Source organism: Diplotaxodon limnothrissa, linkage group LG17, assembly GCF_057381915.1.
Source record: "Diplotaxodon limnothrissa isolate DT_005_m linkage group LG17, D_limnothrissa_male_GT1.1, whole genome shotgun sequence".
Lineage (NCBI taxonomy): Eukaryota > Metazoa > Chordata > Actinopteri > Cichliformes > Cichlidae > Diplotaxodon > Diplotaxodon limnothrissa.
In genome coordinates this window covers 14,868,573-14,886,737 of record NC_140612.1, presented here as the reverse complement: position 1 = coordinate 14,886,737, position 18,165 = coordinate 14,868,573, and the positions used below count along the sequence as shown (strand labels likewise).

Here is an 18,165-nt window from a genome sequence, read left to right as displayed (position 1 = left end):
AAACAGCCCCCCTCCCAACTCCCCCAGCCTTTCCTATTGGTGGAAAAATGTACCATGTGGACCAATCAAAAAATGATATGGCAACATGGCATTTAGTTGTTTAGGAAAGAGGGAAGTTTTAGGAGTGACGGCGGTGTTTTGAGATGTGAGAGATTTGCGATGTTTAGCGCAAATCTTGTGTAGTTAGTGTGTAGTGTAGTCAATAGTTTTGTTGTGTGTGTCAGAACAATGAGGCGACTGCTGAATGTTACAGGTGTTACAGGAGTGATACATCTCCTGTTGTCAGGCCTGCAGGTATCAGGCTGTTGTTCTTCTTTATCTCATAGTGGACAGAAATTTTTTTTTTGGAGTGGCACAAATAATTTGTGTGGCATCAGATGATGCAGAGCAGCTGAATGTTCTGTAAATAGTTTGAAATGTTTATTTAAAAAACCGCCTTGGCTGCATTTTTAGGTAAATAGCTGAAAAAAACTTTGTTGTTTGCAAAACTCACTTACTTTATTGAAGAAGTGACTATATAATTAATTACCCAACATTGGTCATTATATACTGTATTTTGCAGACAAAGAGTTACAGGACTCTCTGCCAGACCACAGACTCATAATACAAGTCAGAACTCTATAAAAGAAAAAAGAAAAAAAAACAAGAAAGTTGTGTTTTCAAAATTGCAGTTCAAGTTATTTTTTACTTCCAATAGTGTTAACATACTACACAGGTCCTGAACAAGATTTGTTTTTAATTTTCATTGTAAATGTGCTAAAGCAGTTAATTAAAAGTAGTCTAACATAAATGTAAATGCTGTAATTTGCTTATTTTAATAAACCATGTAACTTGGATAGATTCGATGCTGGCGTGCACACGTCTGCTGTTGCTCACAGTGGTTCAAGAGACCGCTCAGGGAGTTTGTGTTTTCGCTCAGACACATGAAAAATTAGAGGGAACATTGGTTACAAGTACCATGGGATCCCACAGGCAAATGGGAACAATGAAGAGGCAGGTAGGAAAGGTGCAACCACCAAGTACCAGGCAAGTCCTGAGGAGTCAGCTGAATGGCAAGAACAAGATCTGGGCTATAAACACTTTGGCCCTGCCCATTATCAGGTACCCTGCTGGGGTAATAGGCTGGCCAAAGGAGGAGATAGAAGCTGCTGACATCAAGACAAGAAAGCTCCTGACCATGCATGGAGGGTTTCACCCCAAGTCCAGCTCTCTGAGGCTGCATGCTAAGTGGAAGGAAGGAGGCCGGGGACTGGTGGCCGTCAGCACCACGGTCCAGGATGAGGTAGCGAACATCCATGAATAAATCAGGAAGATGGCCCTAACGGACTCAGTGAATACCTCAGGCAGCAGAAACCCAAGAAAGAGGAGCTAGAAGAGGCACCATCATGGATGGACAGGCCCCTGCATGGTATGTACGACCGGCAGATAGAGGAGGTGGCTGATATCCAGAAATCCTATCAGTGGATGGACAGCTGGACTGAAAGACAGCACAGAGGCACTCATCATGGCAGCACAGGAACAAGCTCTGAGCACAAGATCCATAGAGGCTGGGGTCTATCACACCAGGCAAGACGCCAGGTGCAGGCTGTGTAAAGATGCTCCTGAGACCATCCAGCACATAACAGCAGGGTGAAAGATGCTAGCAGGCAAGGCATACATGGAACACCATAACCAAGTGGCCGGCATAGTGTACTGAAACATCTGTGCCAAGTATGGCCTGGAAATCCTGAGGTCAAAATGGGAGAATGACCGAGCTAAGATCCTGTGGGACTTCCAGATACAGACGGACAAAATGGTGGTGGCTAACCAACTGGACATAGTGGTGGTAGACAAACAGACGAGGACGGCTGTAGCGATAGATCTAGCGGTTCCGAATGACAGCAACATCAGGAAGAAAGAACACAAGGAACTTGAGAAATACCAAGGGCTGAGCGAAGAGCTGGAGAAGATGTGGAGGGTGAAGGTAACAGTGGTCCCCGTGGTAATCGGAGCACTAGGTGCGGTGACTCCCAAGCTAGGTGAGTGGCTCCAGCAGATCCCGGGAACAACATCGGAGATCTCTGTCCAGAAGAGCGCAGTCCTAGGAACAGCTAAGATACTGCGCAGGACCCTCAAGCTCCCAGGCCTCTGGTAGAGGACCCGAGCTTGAAGGATTGACTGCCCGGGAAGGGAATTTTTTGTTTTGTTTTGCTAAATTTGCAAGAAATTCTTCCAAGAAATTTGCAAGAATCTCAATTTGTGTGTAGAACTTTGAGATGAAAAATTAATTTAATCCACATTGAAATAGGGCTCAGGTTACATGGACGCTGAACAAGTGAACTACTGTGAATACTTTCTGGATTCACTGTAATCCTTCATACATGCATTATCTGACAAGCCGTCTTCAATTCAAATTACCATTCAATCCAGGGATAAATTCATCAGAGGATAGAGGATATGAGGAGGCACAAATTAGTGAAATGGGGAACACCTTACTATCACTTGTCTTGTTTCCTTTCAACAAACAAAAAATCACAGCCATAAACGCTATATTTCCTTTATTCTTGGCATACACATTAGAAATGTGCAGTGAAGTGAAATCACTTTAGTTCCTCGACTCACAGTGCATTGTGCACATGCAATACTGCCTTTGTAAAAACATAATGGTTGTAAAACATAATGGTCAGAGGGTCAGAGGGCCCGGTGGCGCCAGTGTTCGGCAGCCTCGCCTCTGTCAGTGCGCCCCAGGGTGGCTGTGGCTACAATGTAGCTTGCCATCACCAGTGTGTGTGTGAATGGGTGGATGACTGGTTGTGTAAAGCGCTTTGGGGTCCTTAGGGACTAGTAAAGCGCTATACAAATACAGGCCATAATGGACCTTAACACTAAAACAAGTCCAGATATCGAGGATTTATTTTAAAGTAAAAACCTAAACCCTTGACTCCTGCATTAAGGGTATCCTTTGGGTCTTTTACTTTGTGTGGGGTCTTTTGCTGCTATGGATTAGGTCCATTTGTCAGTTTTTTTCTGTTCTCATGCTAATTCTCTCTACCAGTGGACAGTGCCTCGAGGCATGAGGTCAGTGGCTTTTTTCATGTCGGTGAAAATGATGTCTTAGGGTGTGGTCTTTACAGTTAGCAGATCTCAGTTTTATTCAGAGGTTTTAGAAAGGTCTTTCTACCACTCATCAAAGCAATGTTCTATTGAAAGCAATCATATAAAACTATGCTAAGTGTCTGTCTATAACTACTAATGAGATGTAATGTAGACATGCTGTTTCATACTTTTCCACACTTGTGATTTTCAGATCCCAAGGTGAGGTGACATCCCATCACGTTTAGTGCTGGATCTTTTTTTGTAGAGGAAACTCCTAAGAAGTAAAAAAAATGTCTGGTGCAAAGATCAATTCACTGACCCTCACCCTACTCTTCCTTATGCCCTCGGTAAGTGTTATTTCTTTACTCATGTCTTATAAATGGGTTTATGAAAACGTGTGCAGCAAGGATAACTGTTCATGTCAAAGTGCTTCTGAAACATTCTGTTTGCAGCAGGTGGAGATTCACTTCAGCAGTGTTTGCATATTAGATTGATTTTCACACACTTGTACACTAATTTACTTAGAATAACCATATGGAGTATCTGCATTCAATAATTCATTGATCAGCATGTGACAGGAATAATGGATAAAGATGTATCCTCATCATTTATTCATGGATTGTTCAGCATTATTCCAGCCTGTTAACTGTGTGAGGAAAGAATGGCCTCTCCTGTCAAGGGACACAGAAGACAGTAGTTAATATTTACAAATCGTCACTATGTATGTAATCACTCATACCCACATACACACAAAATGAATGGTGTTTGAATTCAAAGGTGTTTGAAGGAAGGGAAATAAATGGAGAGCTTACAGTCTTTAGTCGTGCTAGTAGTCCGTGCTGCAGGGAGAATGGACTGCTATACCTGTTATGTGTCTGTGAGCGAAGGAGGGAGAAAAAGGAGAGTGGAAAAGTACAAGCTGTCACGGGGCAGAAACGGGAGCTGGAAGCATGTAAATATAATAATAACCACTGCAGCCAAAAACAGTGCCTGACGAGCCCAGCTGTAAGAAAGCTTTTAAGACTCAACTGTACACTGTGTTCGTGTTTTCCTCTGAAACAATAAGTTCCGTTGGAGCCTTTCAACGCCTCTCTCTGTCTCTCACTAGCAAAGTTGACCCAGACAACAAAGTAAAGCTAGTTTTTGGCTACGAGCCCGACACAGAACCTGACGTATTAGCCAGAGGTCCCTTTACGGTTTTACACCTTTACGGTTCGGAGCTGCGGACCTGTTTTATATAGGAGCGGAATAGTTTTCTATACGAGATCACTGAAAAAAGTGCAGCCTCACCTAATGTCCACCCTGTTACTCATTTTATATTAAGATTTAAAAATCTAGTTGGCATTGCTATGACGAATAACCTTCAGTAAAAGCAATAAATCACACAGCAATAGTACATTCATGTAGTTGTAAAAAGCATGGTAATATATTAAGTAATCCAAAGTATTCAGAATATGTTACTCTCATTGACAACACGTTACAAAATACATTTTGGGGCATGTATTCTGTAATCTGTACTGGAATACATTTTAAAAGTAACCTTCCCAGCACTGGGTATATGTGAGCACTTGGCAACAGTGGGAAGGAAAAACACACTTTTAACAGGACCGGGGTCATGGAGGGCCAGTCATTTGCCAGAACTAGTTGGTGGTGAGGGGAGGATGATGGGACAAAACACAGACTCAACAGGCCTTGTATCCTGTATCATGATAAAGCTACTACCTTGTGTGGATATCCAAAATAATTTACAATTGTTACAAAATTACCAAGTATGTGTTTAAAGTTATTTGAAGTTCTTTCAAACTAAACTTTGCAACTTTGTAAACATAAACCAGTGTTATGTTATTGGTACTGTTAGAATTATATAATAATGTACTGGCCAATGTTGTTTTGCTAACATATATATGCTTTTAAATAATATATATTTCAATTTGTCTGTTAAAACTATCATAACTGTAATAACTCTCTTGCCAGATATACCAACTTTATTTATGGTCCCCTTTCCTTTAATTCTAAATCATACATTTGCAATCTTCAGTAACCGTTGTCTTATGACTTGATTGTTTTGCTAGTGTGTATGTTTTGTAATGATAGCTACTGCTAAGCTCAGTTTAATATCAGTCTGTTTCAAATATTTTATTAAGAAACATGTACAATGCAAGTGAAAACTTTTAGATTGAATATAGTGCTTCAGTTGTACAAGTCAGTCAGTGAACGATGCTGCATATACCCACACAAACCAGTGCTAACCAAAAACGAGGAAATGTATTTAGCATCTTGTTCTGTATAACAGAAGACAGAGCAATGGTTGCCAAGTCTGTTCAAAACCCTTCATCTGGCACTAAGGACATATGGAATACAAATACAGGATTTAAAGGTTGACATGTCCTTTTTCCGCCAGAGAAGAATACAGACAGCGCCTAGCATTAACACAATACAAATCCATTCCCAACTCACAATTCATTCACAATCCTTCCTGAGACAATTCATGTTTAATTGTCTCTGTTCTTAATGCATCATTAATAAATTATTATCATTATTAACATCATTAATAATATTACATGCCTTTTTAAAATGCAGTCTCTCAAACACAGGTTTAAATTATAAGCTAGCTCTTGTTTCAGAATTATTAAGATGAGTCTTTAGAAAGTGTCTGACCTTCAAAGAAATCTCTCCTTGTCAACGTGTTTTTCTGCTGGAGCTGGTAAAAGAATGGAGACACTCCCTGGATGACAACCCCAATTCCCAAAAAGTTGCAATTCCGTGTAAAGTGAAAATAAAAACTGAATAAAATGAATTTGCAAAACTTATAAACCCATATTTTATTCACAATAGCACACAGAAAACGTATGAAAAATGTCTAAACTGAGAAAATGTGAGGGAGGTATTTAGGTGTGTTTAATAAATAAATAATATTTAATAATTATTTAATAAAGAATAAAAATCTCTTTGGTTAATTTAAAATAAATAAAATAAGTAATCTGTAAAATAGGGATTTAAAACAAATCCCTATTTATCCCTTTCCCCCCCCCCCCCAATTATTTAGTTTTTTGATGGGAAAAACCTGTAAACTAGTTCAACTTCATTCTGAGCTGTTGTAAGATTCACATAACAATCTACTGAAATAAGAATAAAAACCCACGATCAAGTTTAGTCAGACAAGCAACATACTAATATTTGATGCTGATCTGATGCAGTGTGACCAAGGGCAGACAGATATGATATAACCACAGGAGGTTACAGAGCAGAGACATAAACAGAGGAAGCCGAATACACTGTATGTCTTTGCCTCTCAAGCCACTTATCATTTTAATACCTCTGCTTCCTATGACTTAGTCTCATATGCACTTAGAGAGCAGTCCCAAAGTCTAAAATCTAAAATCTAAAAGCAGAATGTGGAACTCGTCAGGGTGGATGTTTTTCTACACCTCAGAGTTTAATAAAATTCACAGCCCACATTTCAATCACGTCCCTACTGCAAGCCAATGCAGTCAGTTTAATGTCTACATGAATGAAAATAAAAACATCATATTTTAGTTAGATGCTAAATCTAAAACACAGAGAATCAACAATTGTTATCCAATTGTGTGATTTATCAATACACAAAGGTTTGCTATATTTAGCAACAGCTGAAATGTATCTGTAGCCAAAATGCCCAATACAAGTGTTTCCATTTGTTTTACTAGAATAGATCTCTTCTTTTGATTAATGGATGTAATTTTCAGCAACTTTAATCTGAGTTAAACAGACACTAATTGAAACACATGAGTGGATGTTCTTGACATTTTAACCAAGTGGTTTCAATTTCCTTTACTTGAAATGTACTTTAGTTTGCAAATCTATCTATATAGTAAATGATTTTTGACCGAATCTATAAATCACAAAGCCTGATTATCCAAATTACTGGGATAATTATATTTATTGGCTCATTAGTCCATTGTACATCATCTCATAATTACAAGATAAGGTCTGAAAATTTTGTGGGTGTACATGCAGTGCACTATTAGTACTTACATCATCAAAAATGAAGCATATGCTTAAGTTCAATGAGGAAGATCTTTAATCACTCATCTGCCTTCTGTCCCTGCTTTTCTGTGTACATGTCTACTGCTTTCCCACACTGTCAGTCTCAACATTGACGTCATTACTCTAGTCCAGTCATCTTCTTGCAAGCCTTCTTCGAGCCTGTCAGCCTCCACTTTACATGGTTTAAATTTGTGCTCTCCGTCGTTCTCCCTTTCAGGCTGTCATTCGTGCAACCCACCTCCTTCCCATCTCCACCTCACAGACACCTCAGTCAGAGCTCCATCCAAACCTCAGTCTTCATCTTCACCACCAATCTCTAGACTCCACGGAGTACTGTCCTAAATCCTATCACTGCTGGGATTCCATACTGCCATGATGGGTCATCGGAGTCTAATTGCCAAATAAATTCATTTCTATCTATCTCTATCTCAATAAATCATGTTGGGTTCTTCCAAGTGATCTCTCCTTATTTAACTTGGTTTCATTAATATTCACATACTGCAAATCACCAACACTCTTCTTTCAAGTCATCATTTACCATTTGAAAGCTTAAACAGTGTTTACTTGCCTCTGTCCTGATGTCTGAATACCTGCAAACCAGTGACTCATGAACATTCAAATGCAAGTTAGCTCTAATTATTACATCCATGTACACCTGTGTATATATCTGAGAAATCCCCATCTTCATTTTCAGTCAAGGTCAAAGAATTGTATTTTTAATAGGCTTACAGTTTGTTTTCAGAATCGTCCTACTGACAAGTGACAGTTTGTTCCTTCTGATTAAAGAACACCAGCTTCAGCTTTGCTCTATAGACATGATGGCCTGAAAAGGATGCAATCAAACAATGGACAAGCTGTATAAAGGAAAGGTTTAAGATACATGAAACTGAAAATTATTTCAAACCAATTATGCTACCTGGTAAATTAAGCTACAACATTTTAAAAAAATAATATTTATGTTAAATCATTACATCAAATAATAAATATTTATTAACAAACTGCACTCAGTGTATGCCAGATGTTTGAAGCTTATCCATGTTATTCAGCAGATTAATATTCCTCTTGAAGCTAACACGTGGAGTCTCCTGGACTGACGCCAGCACAGAGACATGTTCATACCTTGATCCTCACCATAGGGGCTGTAAATGATGTGCCCCTGGTCATAACCTCCATGTCTGCAGTCGTAGCCATGCAGTCATCCGTGTCTGGATGTCTGGAGAGCACAATTATAAACTTCATGTCTGTGGTTCAGAACAGATGGGACTAAAGCTTGGCAACGTGTGGTGTGAAAAAGGCTCATCTTTCCTGACTTGTTTTCATTGGAATAATGTCGTCCTGTGGGTCAGTTAGAATGGAGAGAGAGCCAGCAGCTCTGAAATGATTAGTTTAATTGGTTGGGATTTCAGACAGATCCCAGGACTTAGACCTCTCCCACAGTAGATTGAAGCACATGAGTGGCTAATGAAGCAACCAAGCACTTTGCCTTTGAATCTTTTCTATGTGCTCTTTAGCTGCTTGACTCTCTCTCTCTCACTCACACACACACTCTCTGTATGTGTGTGTGTCCCTGTGTGGGTGTGTATTGTCTTCTAGATTTCAAGCCAACAGGTCCCCTCTAACTGTGTGATCAAGATGGAGCAGGAGAAATGCATGGAAATGATGGCCTTGGATTCCAACAATCAAGAATTTGGTGAGTCTTTGTTGCCTTCATGATAAACTTGTATTAAAACAGAAGCATCTTTGGATTCTTCGTGCTAATGAGCTGGTGATAACTCCACAAACTGTAGATGACTCACCTGATCCTTGGAAAATGTTTTTTAAAAAACGAACCTCACAGTTCATAGCCTCTGTGCTTGATTTGAAGCATCGGATAACTAATGAGGCCACAGGAAGACTGTATTTTTGGAGCAAGGGCACGTGCTTTAGTTGTTAGTGTCTTGTGATGATGATTCTGAAAATGAAAGTTGATCGGTGAGTGACAGCTGTCTCTCTGGCTGATTAGATGATGAATGAAGGGAATATTAAAACTATGGGCAACTTGTGTCAGTTCTCCTTTGTGACCTTAGTTTCTGACTTAACTCTCACTGTCAGAAACTAACGGCAAACTGTTCCATATTCAACAACCCTTTGTCATATATATCCAGCCTTGCCTTTTATTTTGTCTCCACAGACCTTTAATAAAAAAACATTTGTTATGTGTTGTTAAAAACTTTTTTGTGGTGCTAGAATTTAGATAATCTTACAGAGTAAACTAACATTAGCTACTTAAATACTTTCCAACTATTGTGCAACCATTCCCATATGGAAAAGAAATAGTAAAAACTTATATGATTCACTCATTAAAGTGGCCACTTTCTCATTACTTTCATATGTTGTTTTAGTAAGTATCCAAAACATACAAGTTTAATTTATATAATTTTTCAAGGGTTCTTGTATCTGTTTTCACTCTTGTATGCTTTTCATACAAGTTTCACACAAGACAAACTTTATAAGATTTATATATATCTTTTTCATGTGGGTTGTGGGAGTCTAGCAGTTGTTTTTGGTGTTTGCGTGTATAGATTTTAAATTGTAATATCATGGTTTCTTGGCATATTACAAACATTTCAGCAGTAGTTGAATTTGAGAAACAAAACATGTTCACTTTTTGGGACAAATTCACTGTCAAATACAAAGAGTCGGTTTAACAGACACACATATATAACCATATCATTAACGTATATGTGCACCAATTTTTTACAACTGCAGGTTTAATAATCTCTGACAGGAAAGCTCACTGATTAAAGCAGTGCTTAGACTACGTTGTTAGATCCTGATTCACCCCCCATTTCCTAATGGTCTGTGCTGTCTGTCTACTAGTCTGCAGAATGTATTGTTAAATCTAGGGCAGGAAGATGTTTTTGACATTCCTGGACTGTTAACCTACTGCCTTCTAGCAAATGTTAATTCAACTGGTCTTTAGGTAGACTTAGTCCATATAAATTTTTTCAACCCTTCCTACACTACCCAGATGATGTTTCATTTCATTAGCTGCATGTGATGGCACTAGAAATCATAGAAATAATTCAGTATTTCAAGTATTTCACTGATTAAAATAACAGATTACTTTGGAACATGTTACACCCATGAAGAAGAAACCTCTGGCAGAACTGGCCTAAGGGAGGGGCAGCACAGAAGAAAATCACTCGGGCAATTGAAACACACAAAGAAATGGCAATTGCACTGAACTGAGATGAGCTAGAAGCTGTTGTCATCATGAAATTGGCTTCAAAACACAAAAGCAAACTATGTAACCAGTACCACAGAACTTCAGACCAGTGCTAATATTAAAACTTTAATGATAATATAAGCATGGAATATAGAGCCCATTGTACTATTTGCAAAAAACAGTCACAACAACCACTAACAACAATGTCCTAAAAACAGAATTTAAACCTGATGTACCACTTTACATGCTTTCTGCAGGCATCTCTCCATTTCTAACTCAAGGTCTGTTTTAAGTGAGCTTTAGACATTCAAAATGCAACACTAAATTAACACTAAAAGGAGAGCATCTGGAGCAGAAGTTGAATGGCTGAGTTGATTGATTGATTATAATTCAAGCCAGGGTGTTGTTGTGCAGTTGCTCTGTTTAAAGAACCGTTCTTTATGTTGGTTCACTGCCCACTGTTCACTTTGAGGGGGCAGTGGAACACATGGGGACCAATTACTTAACATTTACTCACTGAGCTTCATTAGTTTGTGAATACCTTTTTTAAAAAGCACATTTTGCGGGGTTTAAATCGAGAGTTTAATTGAAATAAGTCTGTTTTTGTAGAACTTCCCTAATTGCAATGGGACAAATCATGGAACAGTATATATATATATATATATATATATATATATATATATATATATATATATATATATATATATATGCTGGACAAAATGGCAGCAGAATCCCACAATAAATCTAAAAGATGGCTTGTCACTATCATATTTTATGACACAGAAGAAAAAAAAGGGACAAATTATTTGGTAGCTTTTCAACACAGCTTTTTAGTGTTTTTCGTTGGAATGTTTGACATCAAACACACCACATCATCAAATTAGGGCATACCTCACCAATGTAACTACACAACAAATTATTAGTTATAGTTAAAGCTAAAATATCCAGTTGTTTTCCAGTTATCCTTTAAAACTGTGTCTAATTTAGAGTGACATGTAAATACACTCAAACAGAATAACAAATTAAAAGGTTACAAATCTATGAGACTTGCTCCTTGATTTCTGATGCAAACCGATCCCTGTATAAAAGTGTTGTAGAAAAAGATGCAACAGCAAAGACTATTTTTTACTACTATCATCATGTAGTAGTCTGATAATTGATTTATTTAGTCCAAAGACCAATTAGATGGAAACAAAGAAAAGGTACCTGGTCAAAATGTAATTTGATATAGTAGCAGTGATATGAAATGAACATATGGCTTTTTGGACTTGAGCACTGAGCTTTTCTCCCCGTCGTGTCCCCAGATTGCCCGTGGTTTTGGGACAATCTGACATGTTGGCAGCCTGCCAGGCTCGGGGAGGTGGTTGAGGTCAACTGTCCTGAACTCTTCTCTCAGTTTATGAGTGAAGAAGACTACGGTCTGTTTCTATACATTTATCTTTATATTTCAGACAGCTCTACTGCTGTAGAATTACATTGGTGTGTTTGGCGTGTTTACTGTAAGTAAGTAAAGGGCTCTGTGTCTGCAGAATTGGGAAAGGTTAGCCGCAATTGCACTCAGTTTGGTTGGTCGGAGCCCTTTCCCCACTATCTTGATGCCTGCCTGTACGAGGAAGGAAACAGCACCCACCCTGTGAGTTAAACAGCACCTCAGCATCTGCAACTGTGTCTAATGCACAGTTGTATTTGACATTTTCTACATGAAATGCTCTGTGTCTCTATCACCATTGTAGGACATGTATTACGTGTCAGTGAAAGCTCTGTACACTGTGGGCTACAGCACCTCTCTGGTCTCTCTAACCACAGCCATGGTCATCCTGTGCAGGTTCAGGTGAGAAATACTGTACGTCTTATAGGAGATAAGACTGACTTTAAACCAGATGAAATGCATCTGCTACAAGATCAAAACCACTGACAGGTGAAGTAAAGAGTACTAAGGACCTCGTCTTTGTAATGGAATCTTTCTGTGCCATTTATGAGTCAGCCTGTGGATGCTCAGTTTATGAAGTTGGTACAAATTGTTAGTGTGAGGATCTGACAGACTTGACTGTATATAAAAGATACGGCATCCATAAACTCCACAGGTTAAACACGCAGATACCTGCCAATAGGTCTTTATTATCGCACTACAATAAACACTGAAATTTCACTCACCAACACTGAAGCACAAACTATTTGAGTAGTCTGTTCTGCTTAGCAGTCCATATTAATTATCAGATAATGCCATTAAAATGTTTCCAAATACAGCAGAGAGGTCCAGTTCAGTGGTTCACAGTCAAAATGGCCACGCCCCTAACTTCAGATTTAGAAAAACCCAAATTGGTCATATTACTGGTATTACCTTTTGGACATTTTCCTATGGAAGTCTCTGGAGACTGATATGCTTTTGGAGCCAGCCTCAAGTGGCTATGGACACTAATTAATGTGGCAGAAGTAGTAGTACTTATGCTTCTAACACTGGTATCCTGTCTATGTGTTAACAGTGAATCAGTGTTTTGCAGAACAGCACTTGTGTGTGTTTATCAGGGAAAAGAAAATATTAGTTACAAAATAATCAATTTTTATCCAGAGTGTTCACATTTATTCCTTCACACAGGAAGCTGCACTGTACCAGGAACTTCATCCACATGAACCTCTTTGTGTCATTCATCTTAAGAGCTATTTCTGTCTTCATCAAAGACGGCGTGTTGTATGCAAAAGAGGACAGCGAGCACTGCTTCATACACACTGTGAGTAAAACAAGCTGCACATGTGCCAGTAAAGCAGGCTGTACTCATGCTGGTGATGGTTTGTGGCACCTTTGCTGACACTCTCTTGCACGTTGCTTTTATCTGTCTTTTCTTGAAGCTGGAGTGTCGAGCGGTGATGATATTCTTCCACTACTGTGTTCTTTCTAACTACTTCTGGCTCTTCATCGAGGGTCTGTATCTCTTCACGTTACTAGTGGAGACCTTCTTCCCTGAGAAAAGATACTTCTATTGGTACATCATAATAGGCTGGGGTGAGATGTCTTACATGCCATGCTATCGTTGTATTCATATTTCCAAATGTCATGTTGTTTACTTGGTGATGTTGGTTTCAGGGACCCCGACGGTGTGTGTGACCATCTGGGCAGTGCTGAGGCTGCACTTTGATGATATAGGGTGAGTTATGAATAACACTGTAAGTAGAGTCTCATGTTTTTGTTGCATATGTGCTGAACATTTCATTTTATCATATGCACTCTTAGCTGCTGGGACATGAATGACCATGCTGCCATCTGGTGGGTGATAAAAGGACCTGTGCTGGCTTCAATTATGGTGAGAAGCCAGGATGCAAAAACACAGTCTTTCTTTTGTCAAGTATATTTGTATTACTTTTATACAACTGGTTTATTCTACAGGTTAACTTTGTGCTGTTCATTGGCATCATCATCATCCTGGTTCAGAAGTTACAATCTCCAGATATTGGTGGAAATGAATCCAGTATTTACCTGTAAGTACTTGACATTAACATAAAGTTTCTTATTAGATGAGTTAAGATGTAAATGCATTTTGTTTTGAATGTGTTTAATATCTTATTTGTGTATTTAACATAATTTTATACCATTTTGTGATCAGTGCTAAAACATAACAAGTGTTTCATTGTGTAATTAATTAACAACAAGTACTTTTTACCCAATAAGGAGAGCGTTTCTCCCTATCTATAAGTTTTGGAATTGTCATGCAGTTTGCTTCACTGTTAATGAAAACACATTATTAGCACATTATTATTAGCATTTACTTTTAAAAAATTGAGGTATTTTGGAGACAAATTCAGTATTTCTGCATCTTAAAACTTTAACTTTGTCTTTCCATTTTTGTAGAACATATTTCACTTTTTACTTGACTACATTTAGTCACCTCACTATATACAATAGTAACCCCAGTGTCACAGACCCATTTGTGGATAGATCTGAATACATATGGATGACTATGTAGTCCAGCTGTCCATCCTTACATTTCAGGGGCACTGGAGCTTTGAGCAGTCTATCACAGGGCTATCACCATTCACACTCACATTCATGCCTACAGTCAATGTAACATGCATGCCTTTGCACTGTGGGAGGAAGCTGGAGCCTTGTGGGAGCTTGGGTTAAGCTCCATGATTCCTGGAACCCTATTATTTATTCTCCAAGTTAAAGTTCTGATTTGCCAGCTTTTTCAGAGCTCACGCTGATCTGATTGTGGGGGAAAGTGTTTAGTTATAGATATATAAGTTACAGATATGTTACTGACTGAATTTAAAACCTTGAAACCTTGAAATGGTATATTTATCCTCATGCATATATGCCCTACTGTAAATTTAGTCTTCTGTGTATGAGGACTGACACATTGGTAGAACAGCTCTCTCATTGTGATGGTGATGATGATGAGTGTGTTTCATGCGTTTGCTTTACAGGAGGTTGGCACGCTCCACTCTGCTGCTGATTCCTCTGTTCGGGATCCACTACACTGTGTTCGCCTTCTCTCCTGAGAATGTCAGCAAGAGGGAACGTCTGGTATTTGAGCTTGGGCTCGGATCCTTCCAGGTAATTATTTCTCCTGCATAGCCTAATGTAGGCAAGGATAATGCCTGTGTGAACTATTTTCAGAAAAAAACTTTCAGTCTATATTGTGGCAGTGCATCAGTTTCTTTCTACTCTTTGATCTGTTTTTATAGCTGTTGTTGTTGTTGTTTATGATCTGTATTTATAGGGAGACAACATCCTTAATATTAGCACAGAACCTCTGCCCACCCCCTATTCAAACTTTTTCTTTATGGGTGGCAGCCAGTCAGAATAAATTTGACTTAAAGAAAGTGAGAAGGAAGCTAAAACAACTTGTTTCACACAGAGGGTGAACTGAGGGGATGCTTCAAGGCCCAGTAAGATAATTAATAATAATTAATAATTTGAAGTCTTAAGTTACAAAATTCTGATCTAGTAGTGTCAAAGAATTAAAATCTGGAGCTGGAAATGAGCAAAGTAGGTCTAAACATTTTTTTACATTTATTTTCAAATCCAAAGTCAAAATTTAGAACATAATTTTTGCTAGCAACATTTATAAACCTCCACTAGAAGGCAGCATCTTGCAGCGTGACTTATTCACCCTGCATATTCAGCCATCCATCCTGAGCTGAAACTGCCACATTAATGGTTAAAGTCAAGCAGAAGGATTCTTGACTGCATCGTGTTCACTTTAGATGAGTTAGTCTCTTTGTCTCATGCTCTGACTTTCTGTGTTTCTTCAGGGCTTTGTGGTGGCCGTCCTCTACTGCTTCCTGAATGGAGAGGTAAGTCTTTTTTATAGCAAGCTATCACCACAACACATTGGTGTTATTAAAGTACTTTATAACAGCACATAATCTCTCAATCCAAATTTTTATACATGAGATCTGAGGTTTGAGTTATGAATCTCTGCATTGAACAGAAATGCACTTTATTTTTGGGGTCTCCACCAGATATTTCCTAATTAAGTCAATATTTAAAGAATTCAATTTGAAGTGAAAAAAATATCATTTACAGTCAAAACATTTTTACTATTAATATTCTTATTTTTTTAAATGAATTATGTCACCTTTCTGCAGCACACCATGGTCTGTCTAGAGTTTGATGCCAATCAAAATGCTCTTACACAAACACTTTGCAGTTCTGAAAACTACATAAATAAAGGATAAAAAAAAGGAACATATAAATTTTAAAAAGTATTAAATAAAAAAGGACAGTAATAATAAAGTTTGATAAATAAATGACATGACATAATGGTAAACCAACAGCAGGTAAACACTGTGTGTTAGAGGAGAATAAATAGATGAAGTCTACAACATAATGTAGCAACACAGTGTAACAGCTAATGTGGCAGCAACACTATGACCCAGTGTAGAAAAATGTTGTACTGAACAATATTTTTTAATTGTAACTTTATCATTATTAATTAGTTCATGAAGAGACTTTTCCCTAGCTATGAATTGTGAAAGTGAGCACTGACCTCAGCAGAAAACATTGTCTCAGCGTGCCCTTATAATTTTAAAGATGTTGTGTGTCTTACATACACTTTCTTCAGTTTAACAGGTTGTAAAAAATACGAGGGGTAAAGGGAGTCTGGCACATTCGCATTTTCATCCCTTTAGTAGAAACTTTTTTTTGGAGCTCAGCACTTTCTTAGAATAGAATGCATGACTAATTTAACTGTGTGTAGATGTAAAACCATGAGACTGCATTTTCTGGTACAAGAAAATGACTGTTTACAGTCCACTCAGAAATGTAGAGCCTGAAGGCACTGAGCTTGTCTCTTTCCAGCGAGGTCCATTAATAATGACCTTGTGAAGTATATCCCTCAAGGTGCAATCGGAGATCAAGAGGAAATGGCGCAGCTGGACGGTGAACAGGTACTTTGCTGTGGACCTGAAGCACCGGCATCCTTCGTTGGCGAGCAGTGGGGTGAACGGGGGGACGCAGCTGTCCATCCTCAGCAAGAGCAGCTCGCAGATCCGCATGTCCAGCCTGCAGGCCGAGACTCCAGCCACCTGAGCAGCGCTCTCGGGGACGCCAAGTCTGATGACGACACTGCCGCCTCCGGACCTGATGCCACCAAACCTACAATCCTCCCAATGACCAGCCTCACCAACCCGTTCCTCAATCCCTACCCCAACCCGTACCCCGATGAAATCATGATGGAAACCCAACTCACCTCCAGCGACCCAGAACAGCCACTTGTCTGAGTCCACATCCAATGAAATATGACCAAACAGGTCATGACAGGTGAATTGAATGACACATTCAGGTGCAGCCTGTAGGTTCACTCTCCCGTTCTGGAACCCCACTAAAAAGGCATGTGTGCCGGCTCTCTCTGTATATATTGTATTGGTGTTCAGAATTGTCTGGTGTTGCAGTATTTGCTTTGCAACACAGAGGGACCAAATAGCTCTACAATACAGTATGTATCCCATCACACTGATCATTCCAGTCTGTCTGAGGACACTTTGGTCTTCAGGTTTCACACTTTTCTCAAGATACATTTTAGATGACTTTACACTTAATTCCTTAATTAATCTCCTAGCGCCTGTGCCATGGAAAGTGATTTAACTGAAGAAAGTAAACACTGGTGACTCTGATGTAAATATTTTACTGGGACACGCCGCTGGATTTAAATATGAAGATTAGTTTCCTATTAGCTTGTACAAACTGTTGTCCTCCGTGTCCGACGCTTATCTCAACTGGGACTTTGGATTTTTTAACAAAACGATTGTGTTACACACTGTGGAGATGTGTGAAAGATGAGGTTGAAAAAATAATAAAATAAATAAATATTAATAATAATTTGTGTCACATGGAAGTGAAGCCTGCCCCAATCTGAGCATGTAAATTAAGGATAAGTGCTGCTGCTACTCCAGTTTATTCTGGTGTGGGTCCCTAACCCTAAACACCAGGAGTAATCTTTTAAAAGAAGCTGTATATTTAATACCCTGAACATGGAGGAAAGTTTCTCTTTTTCAGCCTCTTTATCAGTGTTAATGACTGAATCAGGGACTCTAAAGCAAACCTGGCCAGTTTCATTGGCATCATACTCGCATTCAAAACAATCCCTCTTTGTCTCCTCTGTTTCGGTGCATATAAAACACTGAAAAAGCCATCCTCTTTTTTTCTATCAATGACTGCAGCACCCGCGATGCACAAACAGTGACTGTGTGTAAGCTTAGTATTATCATTCGCAGCCTCAGCTGTGACAGATTTAAAACAATATAAAGGTAGTTGAAGACAACTTCTGTCACAGAAAATTTTCACCAATCAGTATTTACTAGATTATTATATGGACATATTTCTGTGTAATATGCCATTAAAGTTAAAAATATGTATC

General features: G+C 38.8%; 1 protein-coding gene across 1 annotated transcript; it reads left to right on the top strand.

Annotated features, from left to right (window-relative positions):
- The first annotated feature begins 3,365 nt into the window (after positions 1–3,365).
- adcyap1r1b (adenylate cyclase activating polypeptide 1b (pituitary) receptor type I) lies at positions 3,366–17,029 on the top strand. The gene is made up of 13 exons (XM_085376687.1): positions 3,366–3,422; positions 8,695–8,791; positions 11,614–11,727; positions 11,839–11,942; positions 12,043–12,140; positions 12,906–13,038; positions 13,157–13,310; positions 13,392–13,452; positions 13,539–13,608; positions 13,692–13,783; positions 14,729–14,858; positions 15,560–15,601; positions 16,637–17,029. The coding sequence occupies exons 1-13, from the start codon at positions 3,366–3,368 to the stop codon at positions 17,027–17,029; spliced, it is 1,545 nt and encodes a 514-aa protein (XP_085232813.1).
- Positions 17,030–18,165: the final 1,136 nt, after the last annotated feature.